At 51.4% G+C, this 10,056-nt stretch overlaps 1 protein-coding gene across 2 annotated transcripts; it reads right to left on the minus strand.

The window, feature by feature from the left end:
- Positions 1–948: 948 nt before the first annotated feature.
- On the minus strand, positions 949–9,137 carry SLC35E1 (solute carrier family 35 member E1). 2 transcript variants are annotated; one of them, XM_054050450.1, is made up of 7 exons: positions 8,709–9,137; positions 7,227–7,297; positions 6,715–6,852; positions 5,903–6,028; positions 5,157–5,402; positions 4,461–4,711; positions 949–4,376 (listed from the first exon to the last, which is right to left on the minus strand). In XM_054050450.1, the coding sequence occupies exons 1-6, from the start codon at positions 9,082–9,084 to the stop codon at positions 4,475–4,477; spliced, it is 1,194 nt and encodes a 397-aa protein (XP_053906425.1). In that variant the 5' UTR covers positions 9,085–9,137; the 3' UTR covers positions 949–4,376; positions 4,461–4,474. The 2 variants fall into 2 exon arrangements, with proteins under 2 accessions (XP_053906425.1, XP_053906424.1); XM_054050449.1 differs by having other exon boundaries at positions 949–4,711.
- Between the last annotated feature and the right edge of the window lie 919 nt (positions 9,138–10,056).

The following is a 10,056-nucleotide window of genomic DNA, read 5'->3' on the forward strand; positions in this document are numbered from 1 at the left end:
CCTCTGCTCCTCTCTGGGGAGACCTCAGCTGGAGGATTGGGGCCAGTTCTGGAATCCTCAGCATAAGAAGGAGATGGAGCTGTTGGAATGGGTCCAGAGGAGGCTCTAAGGATGATCCGAGGGCTGAAGAACCTCCCATACGAGGACAGGCTGAGAGAGTTGGGGCTGTTCAGCCTGGAGAAGAGAAGGCTCTGAGGAGACCTTAGAGTGACCTTCCAGGCTTTGAACCCCTCCAGGGATGGGGCAGCCACAGCTTCCCTGGTCAACCTGTTCTAGGGCCTCCCCACTCTCATAGGGAAGAAATTCCTCCTTATGTCCAGTCTAACTCTGCCCCTCTCCAGTTTATCCCCATTGCCCCTTGTCCTGTCACCACAAGCCTTTATGAACAGCCCCTCCCCAGGCAGCCCCCCTTCAGGTACTGTTCCTCAGCACACAGTGTCGATTTATCCAGGGAGAGCCCCAAGAGCTGCAGGCACCTGACAAGCACCTGCCAAACCCATCCAAATACCTGATTTACCTTAGACAGGAGATATCCCAGTACCTGGAATTCACCACTGTGTTTTCTTCCTGTCTTCCCATAAGAGATCCCAGCTTTGGCAGTGGCAGGGGTGCGTTGCAGGCAGTCCAGGCCAGTAATGTCCAGAATGTTACAGAACAACAGCAATGGAATAGGAACAGGACAACAGGACAGAAGTGTTCATTTGCTTAAGTGCCAGATTTCGTATTAGTGAGAAATAAAACCACACATATTCACATCAATTTATAGTTACCAACATAAAAAATAAGAGACGATAGGTGGTGACTGCACATCGATGTAACGCAATGGTATCACACCTCTGTGATCTCAGGAGGAACACATCTGCTCTGCCTGCCTGTGCCCACACTGCCAAGATATCCCAGAGTTACGTTTCACAGCTACAACACAGCTAAGGAAATGGAAGCCTCAGAAAAACAAACTGTCCTTTTATTTATATTGCACCTTTTTTTCACAAAGCTACATGGCAGAAGTTTCTGCTGCTGCAAAATGCTACATCAGAAAAACGCAGGTCGAACACACGTTGGAAAGAAAAGGTTTTGAGCTTCAGGAATCATCATCAACCCAAACCATTGTATGATTCTATGATCATGAACTGCCACATGATTTTTACAGAGCACTGTACACCTACAAAGCCCAAGTATTGCCTCAGTTTTATTTAGCATTTAGTTATTTAAAAAACATAAGTGTTTTACCAGATTATAAAGATGCTCTAATCGCTACAGGTACTAAAACTGAACCTGCAAGGGGAGCATTTTGAAGATCTCTTGAAAGAGCCCCCCTACAGACCTATCTAGAGAAACCCACACGCTGTGGGGAGAGGTTGGTTTCTTTGACTCTGGTATTTCTAGAACTATCCAGGACTGTTTTGGGAAGAACTCACCCATTTTGTGATGTATTTACACGTACATTAGAAATGCACAATGGAAATCAAGGCATTTCTATGGGTCACCAGTGTCCTCACACCAGTTACAGCATCTGAGCCATCCCGGTTTCAGTCTCACTCCATGAGGTACCACACCCACATGGCAAAACATTAACCGGATTTCTGGCATGTGGCCACTGCTACGAACGCGGGGCACTCCCAAAGCTTCCTGCAAAGGGAAAGCCCGCACCAGCCCCGTCACCACGATCCAACAGCAGGGTCGTTATACACGATTGTCTAGATACGCCCTTTTTATTCCAGTGTTTCCACACCTTCTACAGACCTATGTACACAGTTAAACACGTCATCAATTTACAAATCATGTTAAAACAAATGTTTCACCTTGCCAACCAAAATCCCGCTGTGGTCCAAGATTAAAATACATCTTACAACAGTATTGGAAACTTCCTTTACCGGAACGCGGGCAATATTACTTATGGACTCAGTTCTGGGTACTCAGCAAAGCCGCCTCCTGTAACTGAGTCACTGAGCCGTTTTAATTACAACTTCTACCATACAAAATTAACCCTGTTGACCCGAACAAGAAGAGCCTGAACCCTGTCAGGCATTCAGAGATTGATTCTCCGGGCCCTACATGGATGATATCTCTGTTCTGGATCAGTCCCTGTTTGCTTTGCAAGTACAGTAGGCTTTGTTCTAGAGATAGCGAGGCTGTGAGCCCAGAGCACAACCCGGGACAAGGTGTTTTCAAGAGAAAGCCCTCGCCTGCTGCCATGCTCTGGACAAAGCTGAGCTGCAGACCTGCCAGAATAAGCATGCAGCACCAGCCTTCTCTGAAAAGAGCTGCAACAAAGAGCCGGTTCTGTTCTTTAAAAGGAGACCGTCTAAATACATCCGATCGATCGTGCCTCCGAGCTGCGAATACAGTGCACCGAGCTGTAATCCAAGTAGCAGTTCCAGTTGAGCGAGGATGTTACAGTGGCAGGCGCATCAGAAACTGTATGGATGAACTCGGTAGGCGTGCACATACCCAGGGATCCCGCTCAGAAAGCCGTCGGAGGGCTTTGCCCCCCTTACGAATCCCAGGCTACATCTCATCCTCACACTCGTCTTTTGCCTAGCCGGAACCTAATCCAAACCCAGAGCCCACACAATCCTTTTTACACGTGTGTAAAAGCACTTACATATCAGGAAGGAAGCCTTAAAATACACATTTTGCACCTTCCCATATTAAAGAGAAATAATTACATGTGAATTAACACTGGAACAGGCAATTTCATCTGAAAGAATGCTTTCCTCATTATCTTGCTCTTGTTAACCAGGGTTAGGGAAGAATCTGTTTAGATTTTCTAAACTAAAAGCCCAAGTTCTAAGCAAGTGTGAACAGACTCAACTCCAGTCAAGTCAGGAAGTTCTGCTCACAACTTTTAGCAGCATTTAACCCATCTTCAACATTTCAGAACCATTTCCTCTTTTGGGCTGCATGGTGAAAGTCGGTCCGTGTAACTCCCTCTACAGTCAGCCAAAGGAATCGGAGCAGGTTGACTTTGCACTTCAAAATCAATTCTTTATTATCCAGAAAGGACCCAAATCATCACCTCGCGCCACGGAAATGGTCATTTTAAAGCAATAAATAAGGGAGGGAGCATTCTCTACCACACCCAGAATTTAGTCACTGGTATCTAATACCTTTCTAGTAAAATCATAATACCTATGCTATCAAAAATCTCACTGTACAATAGCTTTTCCATTAAGGAAAGAAGGCCTCTAAAATCTTCTTTTGCTAAAGCAATAACAATCTGATTCAGTGAACTCCAAGTTCAACTGGTTTCATCCTTCCATCCGATGCCCAACAGTCATCTCAAATTAAGTACGTTCATTTATACTGAATCAGCTGCTCTTTACCCTAAATTAGCTATTTGCTGCCAATTCCAATAATTTTTTTCTTAGCAACTTACTACTTAAGCTGGGGGAGCAGCAGGAACAGAGCAGGACACAAAATGTAACTTCTTTCAACAGACTCAAATAGAAGTTGGGCCAAATGTGCACAGCAACTCCAGCACCAGCGACCGAGAAACTTGAAAACAAGTAGGATCCAAAAACAGGGGCTTAAGAAACAATTAAGAATGATGATTATTCAAATCAATGCATTCATAATGAATCATATAAGAGCATCATTTACGCATAAAACTGAGAAGAAAACACCTTAAACCTTTTGATTTCTAAAGCAACAGAAAAGTTTTGTAAGAACAGGTGTGAAGCAAGTAAAATATAAAGAAATATTATGTTATTCCAAACCTTTTATTTGTGGGGGCGTTTTCTGGGTGGCCAAGGAGAAGCAACGCCTGAAGGTACAGGACTGCAATATTCCAAAAACAATTAGGATCTGAAGCTCTGACTGTTTATCTACAGTGACTGGCACAGGAGACATCTTAGAGAATTCCGTTTCTCTACGTCTGAAGCGCAGTTCTCGGGACCCAGCTCCCTGCTGCCTGCGCTTTCAGAAACGCTGCTGGTTTATCATCGACAACTGAAGGCGTGGGCACAAGGCAGTCAAGACCCACACAGTTTTTCAGTTGGCCAAAATGAATCCGGGTCTGCCTAGCTGCAACTGCTCTACCTAAGCCAATCCTCCTCCAAATCCCGACAGCCAGGAGGACATCTTCGCTTCACTTCTTTCTGAAAGTTTCATTAAAGGGAATTATCATTAAAACATATTAGAGAACAAATTAAAGGTGATGTTACCAGCGTGGAAACAAAATACTGGCCAGAATTTAGCTGCCAAAAGGACAAAGAGTTGACAGTCTGCCAAGGAGCAGTGACAGATGATGTTTCACTCTCCAGTTCTGTACATGCATTTCGCCAGGCTCTCTGGACGATTTAGTTCCAGGGTCAGATCCCACCGATTCCCGTCTAACGGAGCTCACACTACACATGCATCTTCCCTCTGCACACCTGTACGATAAAATGGCTTTACATTCACGCATGTACTAAAAGTTGCTGATAATGCTGGGGGTGCCTCGATATCACTGTCTGTACCTGATTCTCGGACTCTATATATCAAATCGATTCATGTTGTAAGTGGCTGGATAGTTTTGCCGGTTATACTGGAAGTGGTCCGTTAGGATATTGGTTCGACCATACTGATAATCTCCATGCTGGGCAAATGCCGTGAGTCCATTCGGAGACTTCTCAGGAGTGTTTCGATGCCGATCCAAACTCACAAGGTCTGCAGTTGTAACTGGAAGCAGCTGCTGCTTCTTTGCTTCTTGGTTTGCATCGTATTTTGTCTAGGAGAAAAAGAAGGAAAGTTTTTCATAGATATCATCCAAGATATTTGCATACCTAGAAAACAGCACACCGTTTTACAGTTACACTGCTATCTATGCCTGGTAGACTGAAAGTATGAGCAGCTTCTAAGAAAAACCTTGTTCCTCTCATAGGCCAAGTCAGAAAGCTGCTCTTTCACTCCAGAGATCAGAGAGAGTTATCTCCCAATCTTCATTTTTCAAGAAAGTATTAAAATCAACATTTAAGTTTGTTTGAGGTCCAACAGCTGCCAGGCCCGAGCGCCTGAGGATGCACTCAGGGCACACACGTTCCTCCTCAGCAATGAAGCTTTATGCGATGCATTCCACATCATTGTTCTGCTCGCTGGTAGCTCGTTGTACAAAAACTAATTCAAAGCTCCTGGAGTGTTTTCTGAATAAACAAACCAACAGACAAACCCCTTACCTTGTTATACAAGAAGACCCCTAAGATGGCCGTCATCATTCCAAGGACATTGGTGCTCGTCACTGGGTTGCGAAGCATTATAAGGGAGACCGTGATGACCATGATTCTTTTTGTGGCGTTTGCGACAGAGTAACTCAGCGGGCTGATCAGGTTCAGAATGCTGAAGGCAATGACGTTCTGGGCAAAGTTACAGAAGCCACTGATTATCAGGAGCATCAGAGTCCAGGACCAATGGGACATTGAGCTCTGTCGGGAAGACAAACATGATGAGAAAACAGAAATGATCTCAGGTTACAGGTGAGAGACGAAGAAATACAAACACAACTGGAGCCACTTCTTATCCATCACTGACAGCAGGAACACCTGCCACGTAACTCTAGAGAGGCACCTCAGAACGTTACACTGTGCAACCACCAGCTCTAAGAAAACACCACTCCACATGCTCGGAATGCACAGGCTGAGTGCGTTTGTTCCGTCTCCAGCTGCTAACTCCTGACATTTACACTGTCACGTGAGCTTCCTCTACTAACCCGGACACAATTCTCACAATAAACACTGTGCTTGGTTTTTTTATGCTATTCTGTGAAACAACTTGCAGGTATTTCCCAACAGTTCCTTCCATGCTGACGAGGAACTACACTGAGACACTCCAGCATGCTTTGTGGCACAGGTGGTGGTGTTTGTTGCTGTATTTTCCTTCTCATTTCTTTCTTAACAGCAAACAGTTTCCCAAACACAACACTTACCAAGTCATTCTCTACTAAGAAGGAAGAAAGATCAACCAGAACCCACGTTGGGATCATGAAGAACACAGCATGGCACCCAAGTATGTTCAGCAAGCGAAGATGGTGTATTCGGGAATCTCTTAACACCTGACAAAACACATCATTAAACAACAGCCTTTCTTCAGCCTCTGCCTAAGTTATCAGCAGGGACTCAGGACCCTCGAACAGAACTGCGTTAGACAATATAAATGATGGCAATAAGTAAATACTGTTATAGGGTTGAATTTCCTATAAGGGTGAGCAAAGAAAACCAATGTCCATCTGGAAAACAATCATTTCAAGAGCGGTGACTCTCAGTACTAACAAGATAGTAACACATCTAAAATGGTCCACAAACCAGAAGTCATTTTATAACTACATAAATTCAAGATATACATTTTAACTTTGTTTCTAAGATTTCAAGGATCACCCAGTGTTGACACTGACTCATTCTCTACAGGGAAAGGATTTCATACACCAAGGTACATTAAAAGCAACATCAAGTGAGCTGCTCAATTTAAGCACTATCCAACTGTGGAAATAAAAAAAATCCATGCTGAAGGGTAAAGAAAAGGCTCGGGATGAACTCTGAGTTCTGCCCAGTTTCAGTGCAGCAGTTTCAAGAGGCAAGAGGAGCTGCAGAGAACGGCGCATAAACCCACCAACTGCTAATTTGGGCCCTTTGATATGAAGTTAACTTACAAGGAAAAAAAAAAAATATATATACACATGTACTGGAAAATCCCTGCTGCAGGACGATGTGCTCACCCGTGTGAGAACAGCAGAACCGTTACCTTCTTTGAGAAGATGTTCTGGAGTGAAAAGCAGAGAGTAGCAGCGAGCGCACTGATGAGCCCCCACATGTCAAAGGAAAGTTCCGTGACGGTGGCCAACAGGACGCCCGTTATTATGGGGATCAGAGACAGGTAAACCTGAAGGAGGAGCAGAGAGGAGCAGCTCACTTCTAAGAATTTTCATTTCAACACACGGCTGATTTGGGGAAAGGAAAGGAGAAGAATGAAGCAACAGAACCAGGGACCAACTTTTACACTATTGCAGTTGGAGAAAATTAAGCGACTGCAATACAGACTTCAACAACTCCGGTGCATCAGAAAGCATCACCCTGCGCACTGTTTACAGGTGTTTTCTTTACATTCACAACAAAAGGAACTTGTAAAATCTGCATAATTGAATTTCAACCACAGCATTCCAACGGCTCGCCAAAGCCTGAGCTCCCCTGACCCCAGCCAGCAGAGCCCAGCGTGGACACCACCCAGAGATGAAACCTCAGCAAACCTGCCCGCACCTTCGTCGTCTGCTTTTCCTTCATTATGATCCGTGAAAGCAGCACCACCCATATCGGCATCGTCGCTTTTACTGAGAACAGAAAGAAAATGTCAGTGGGAACGTGCAGCTTGGGCCAAGTCCACTCCCCACCACCAGCAGCAGGTGAGTGCTGGGGACGCAGGAGGGGTGCAGGATCGGTCCCACCAGTGCCAGAACTTCGGCCCACATGGGCTCGGCTCTTCTTATCCCTGTGCGGGGGACACGTGCAAACACAGACTGCTGCCTGGTGCTCTGGGACGTTGTGCTGGGCACTCACAGGGGCACAGCGAGACCACACCAGGCACCGAAAGGGGGGCACACTGGGCTCTCTCCTGGGGCACAACCGGTGCTGGGATCCAGGCACAGGGCCCCCCTCCCTCCAGCACACAGACCCCTCACTGGGCACAGGGATACAGGGGGACAACTCCCCAGGCATGAGGGGAGCCCCTCACTTCAGGTAGAGGGACTCCCCCTGGGCACAGAGATCCTCACCCCACCTCTCTCAGGTACAGGGATCCCCCACTCTGGGCACAGGGACCCCTCTCTCTGGGCATAGGGACCCACACTCCACATCCCCCAGGTACAGGGACACCTCCCAGATACAAGGACACTCCCCCCCGGCACAGGGACATCTGGACACAGGTACCCCCATCCCATCTCCCCCAGGTAAAGGGACACACACACCCCCAGGCACTGTGACCCCCAACATCTGGACACAGGGACCCCCCCCCTTCACCTCCCACAGGCAGAGGGATCCCCCTGAGCACTGGGACACGTGGACACAGGACATGCAGGCACAGGGGGACCCCCCCCTTCACCTCCCCCAGGTACAGGGACCTCCTTGGGCACAGGGACCCCCCCCACCCCAAGCACAGGGATCCCCAGACACAGAGATGTCTCAACACACAGACCCCCATCCCATCTCCCCCAGGCACAGGGACCCCCCCAGACACAGGGACCTCTGCACACAGGGACCCCCGTCCCACCTCCCCCAGGTACAGGGACCCCCCCCGGGCACTGGGACACCCCCCCGGGGACAGGGACCCCCGGATACAGAGACATCTCAACACACAGACCCCCATCCCATCTCCCCCGAGCATAGGGACCCCCCCCACACAGGGACCTCTGCACAGAGGGACCCCCACCTCACCTCCCTCAGGTACAGGGACCCCCTTGGGCACAGGGACATCCTCCCCAAGGGACAGGGACTCCTGTCCCAAGCACAGGGATCCTCAGACACAGAGACATCTCAACACAGAGACCCCCATCCCATCTCCCCCAGACACAGGGACCCCCACCTCACCCCCCCCAGGTGCAGGGACACCCCCCGGGCACCCTGACCCCCCCCCCCTCAGGACAGGGACCGCTGTTCCGCGCACAGGGACCCCCGGACACAGCCCCATCCGGACACAGGTACCCCCCCAGGCCGGGGGACCCCCAGCCCCCCCCCACCCCCGCTCACCGGTGTGCGCGTAGGACACCGGAACCCTCCAGAGCGAGACGTGTGCGGACACGGAGGCGAAGTACTTGCCGAAGGCGAGGGGCAGGATGTAGCGGGGGAAGGCGCGCGGCGGCAGCTGGGCCGGGCCCGCCGGCGGCACCCGCCAGGCCCGCAGCAGCGGCGGCAGCAGCGCGCACAGCCCCAGGATGTGGAACAGCGACACGGTGACGGGCCGCGGGAAGGCGCCCAGCAGCAGCTTGTTCACCACGTTCCCGCCCGCGCTCAGCCCGTACCACGCCAGGCAAAGCGCCGACACCCGCGCGCCCTCCCGCAGCGCCGGGGCTCGGCCCGAGCCCGGCCCCGCTCCCGCACCGGGCCCCGCCGGCGGCGCCGACATGGCTGCGAGCGCCCCGGGAGCCCCGGCACCGCCCCGGGACCGCCCCGGCACCGCCCCGCCGCTACGGGGGCCGGCGGGGACCGCGTCCACCGGCACCGCCCCGCACGGTCAGGACCGCCCCGCACGGACAGGACCGCCCCGTATCGACCGAGACCGCCCCGCACGGCCGGGACCGCCCCGCGTTCACTGGGACCACCGCGCATCGACCGGCACCGCTCGTTCAGCCATGCCGCCCCGCTCATGGGGACCCCCCCCGTATTAGCCAGGACCGCCCCGCATCGACCGAGACTGCCCCGCATCGATCGGCACCGCTCCCGCCCCGTCCCGGCGCTGCCCCCCGAGCCGATCCCGCCCCGCGCTGCCCGCCACTCACCCATCCCCTCCCCGACTCACCGGTCCCCCCGCGGGGCCCCTCCCGGTGCGGGGGCACAGGCGGTTCCCAGGCGGCCCGAGCGCTGCGGGGAGCGAAGGTCTTTGCGGGACGGTCGCTCCCGACCTTTGGAAGCGGCTGCGGGAGCCGCGGGGACTCGAGGGGCCCTTTCGGAGGAGGCGGCGGGGCCTTCATAGAAGATTTTAGGATCGGAAGAATCGGTTTTGCGGGACAGGAGAAAGCGCCCTCGGGCACGAAGGAGAGCGGGGACGCGCGGGGAAAATGCATTTTCCCTTTACAAAATCGACAAAAATCACCATGTAAACCTCCCCGCGTTTGTGGAGCTCACAGAGCGGGGAGTACAGGAACGCCAGAGGATGATCGGCGCCTTCTCCCACCCGGGGTGACATCCCGGGGTGACATCCCGGGGTGACCTGCAGAGAGGGTCACCAGAGGGACGAGGACGGGAAAGGCGCTGTGGGTGAACTTCTCCCACCGTCGGTGCCTCCAGACGAAGGGCGGCTCTGTCCAACCAACGCTCACCCAGCGAAGGCGGCATCAGAGCAGCTGCTCCGCTACCGAGAGCAGGACAGGATGGGAAA

The sequence above is a fragment of the Cuculus canorus genome, chromosome 27 (genome assembly GCF_017976375.1).
Source record: "Cuculus canorus isolate bCucCan1 chromosome 27, bCucCan1.pri, whole genome shotgun sequence".
Taxonomy (NCBI): Eukaryota; Metazoa; Chordata; class Aves; order Cuculiformes; family Cuculidae; genus Cuculus; species Cuculus canorus.

Coding starts and splice junctions, on each gene's coding strand:
- SLC35E1 (XM_054050450.1), bottom strand. CDS start 9,084: ATGTCGGCGCCGCCGGCGGGGCCCGGTGCGGGAGCGGGGCCGGGCTCG. Junction 7,298..8,708: donor GGTGTCCTACGCGCACACCG/GTGAGCGGGGGT, acceptor TTCTGTTCTCAG/TAAAAGCGACGATGCCGATA. Junction 5,403..5,902: donor TCTTAGTAGAGAATGACTTG/GTAAGTGTTGTG, acceptor TCTTCCCGACAG/AGCTCAATGTCCCATTGGTC.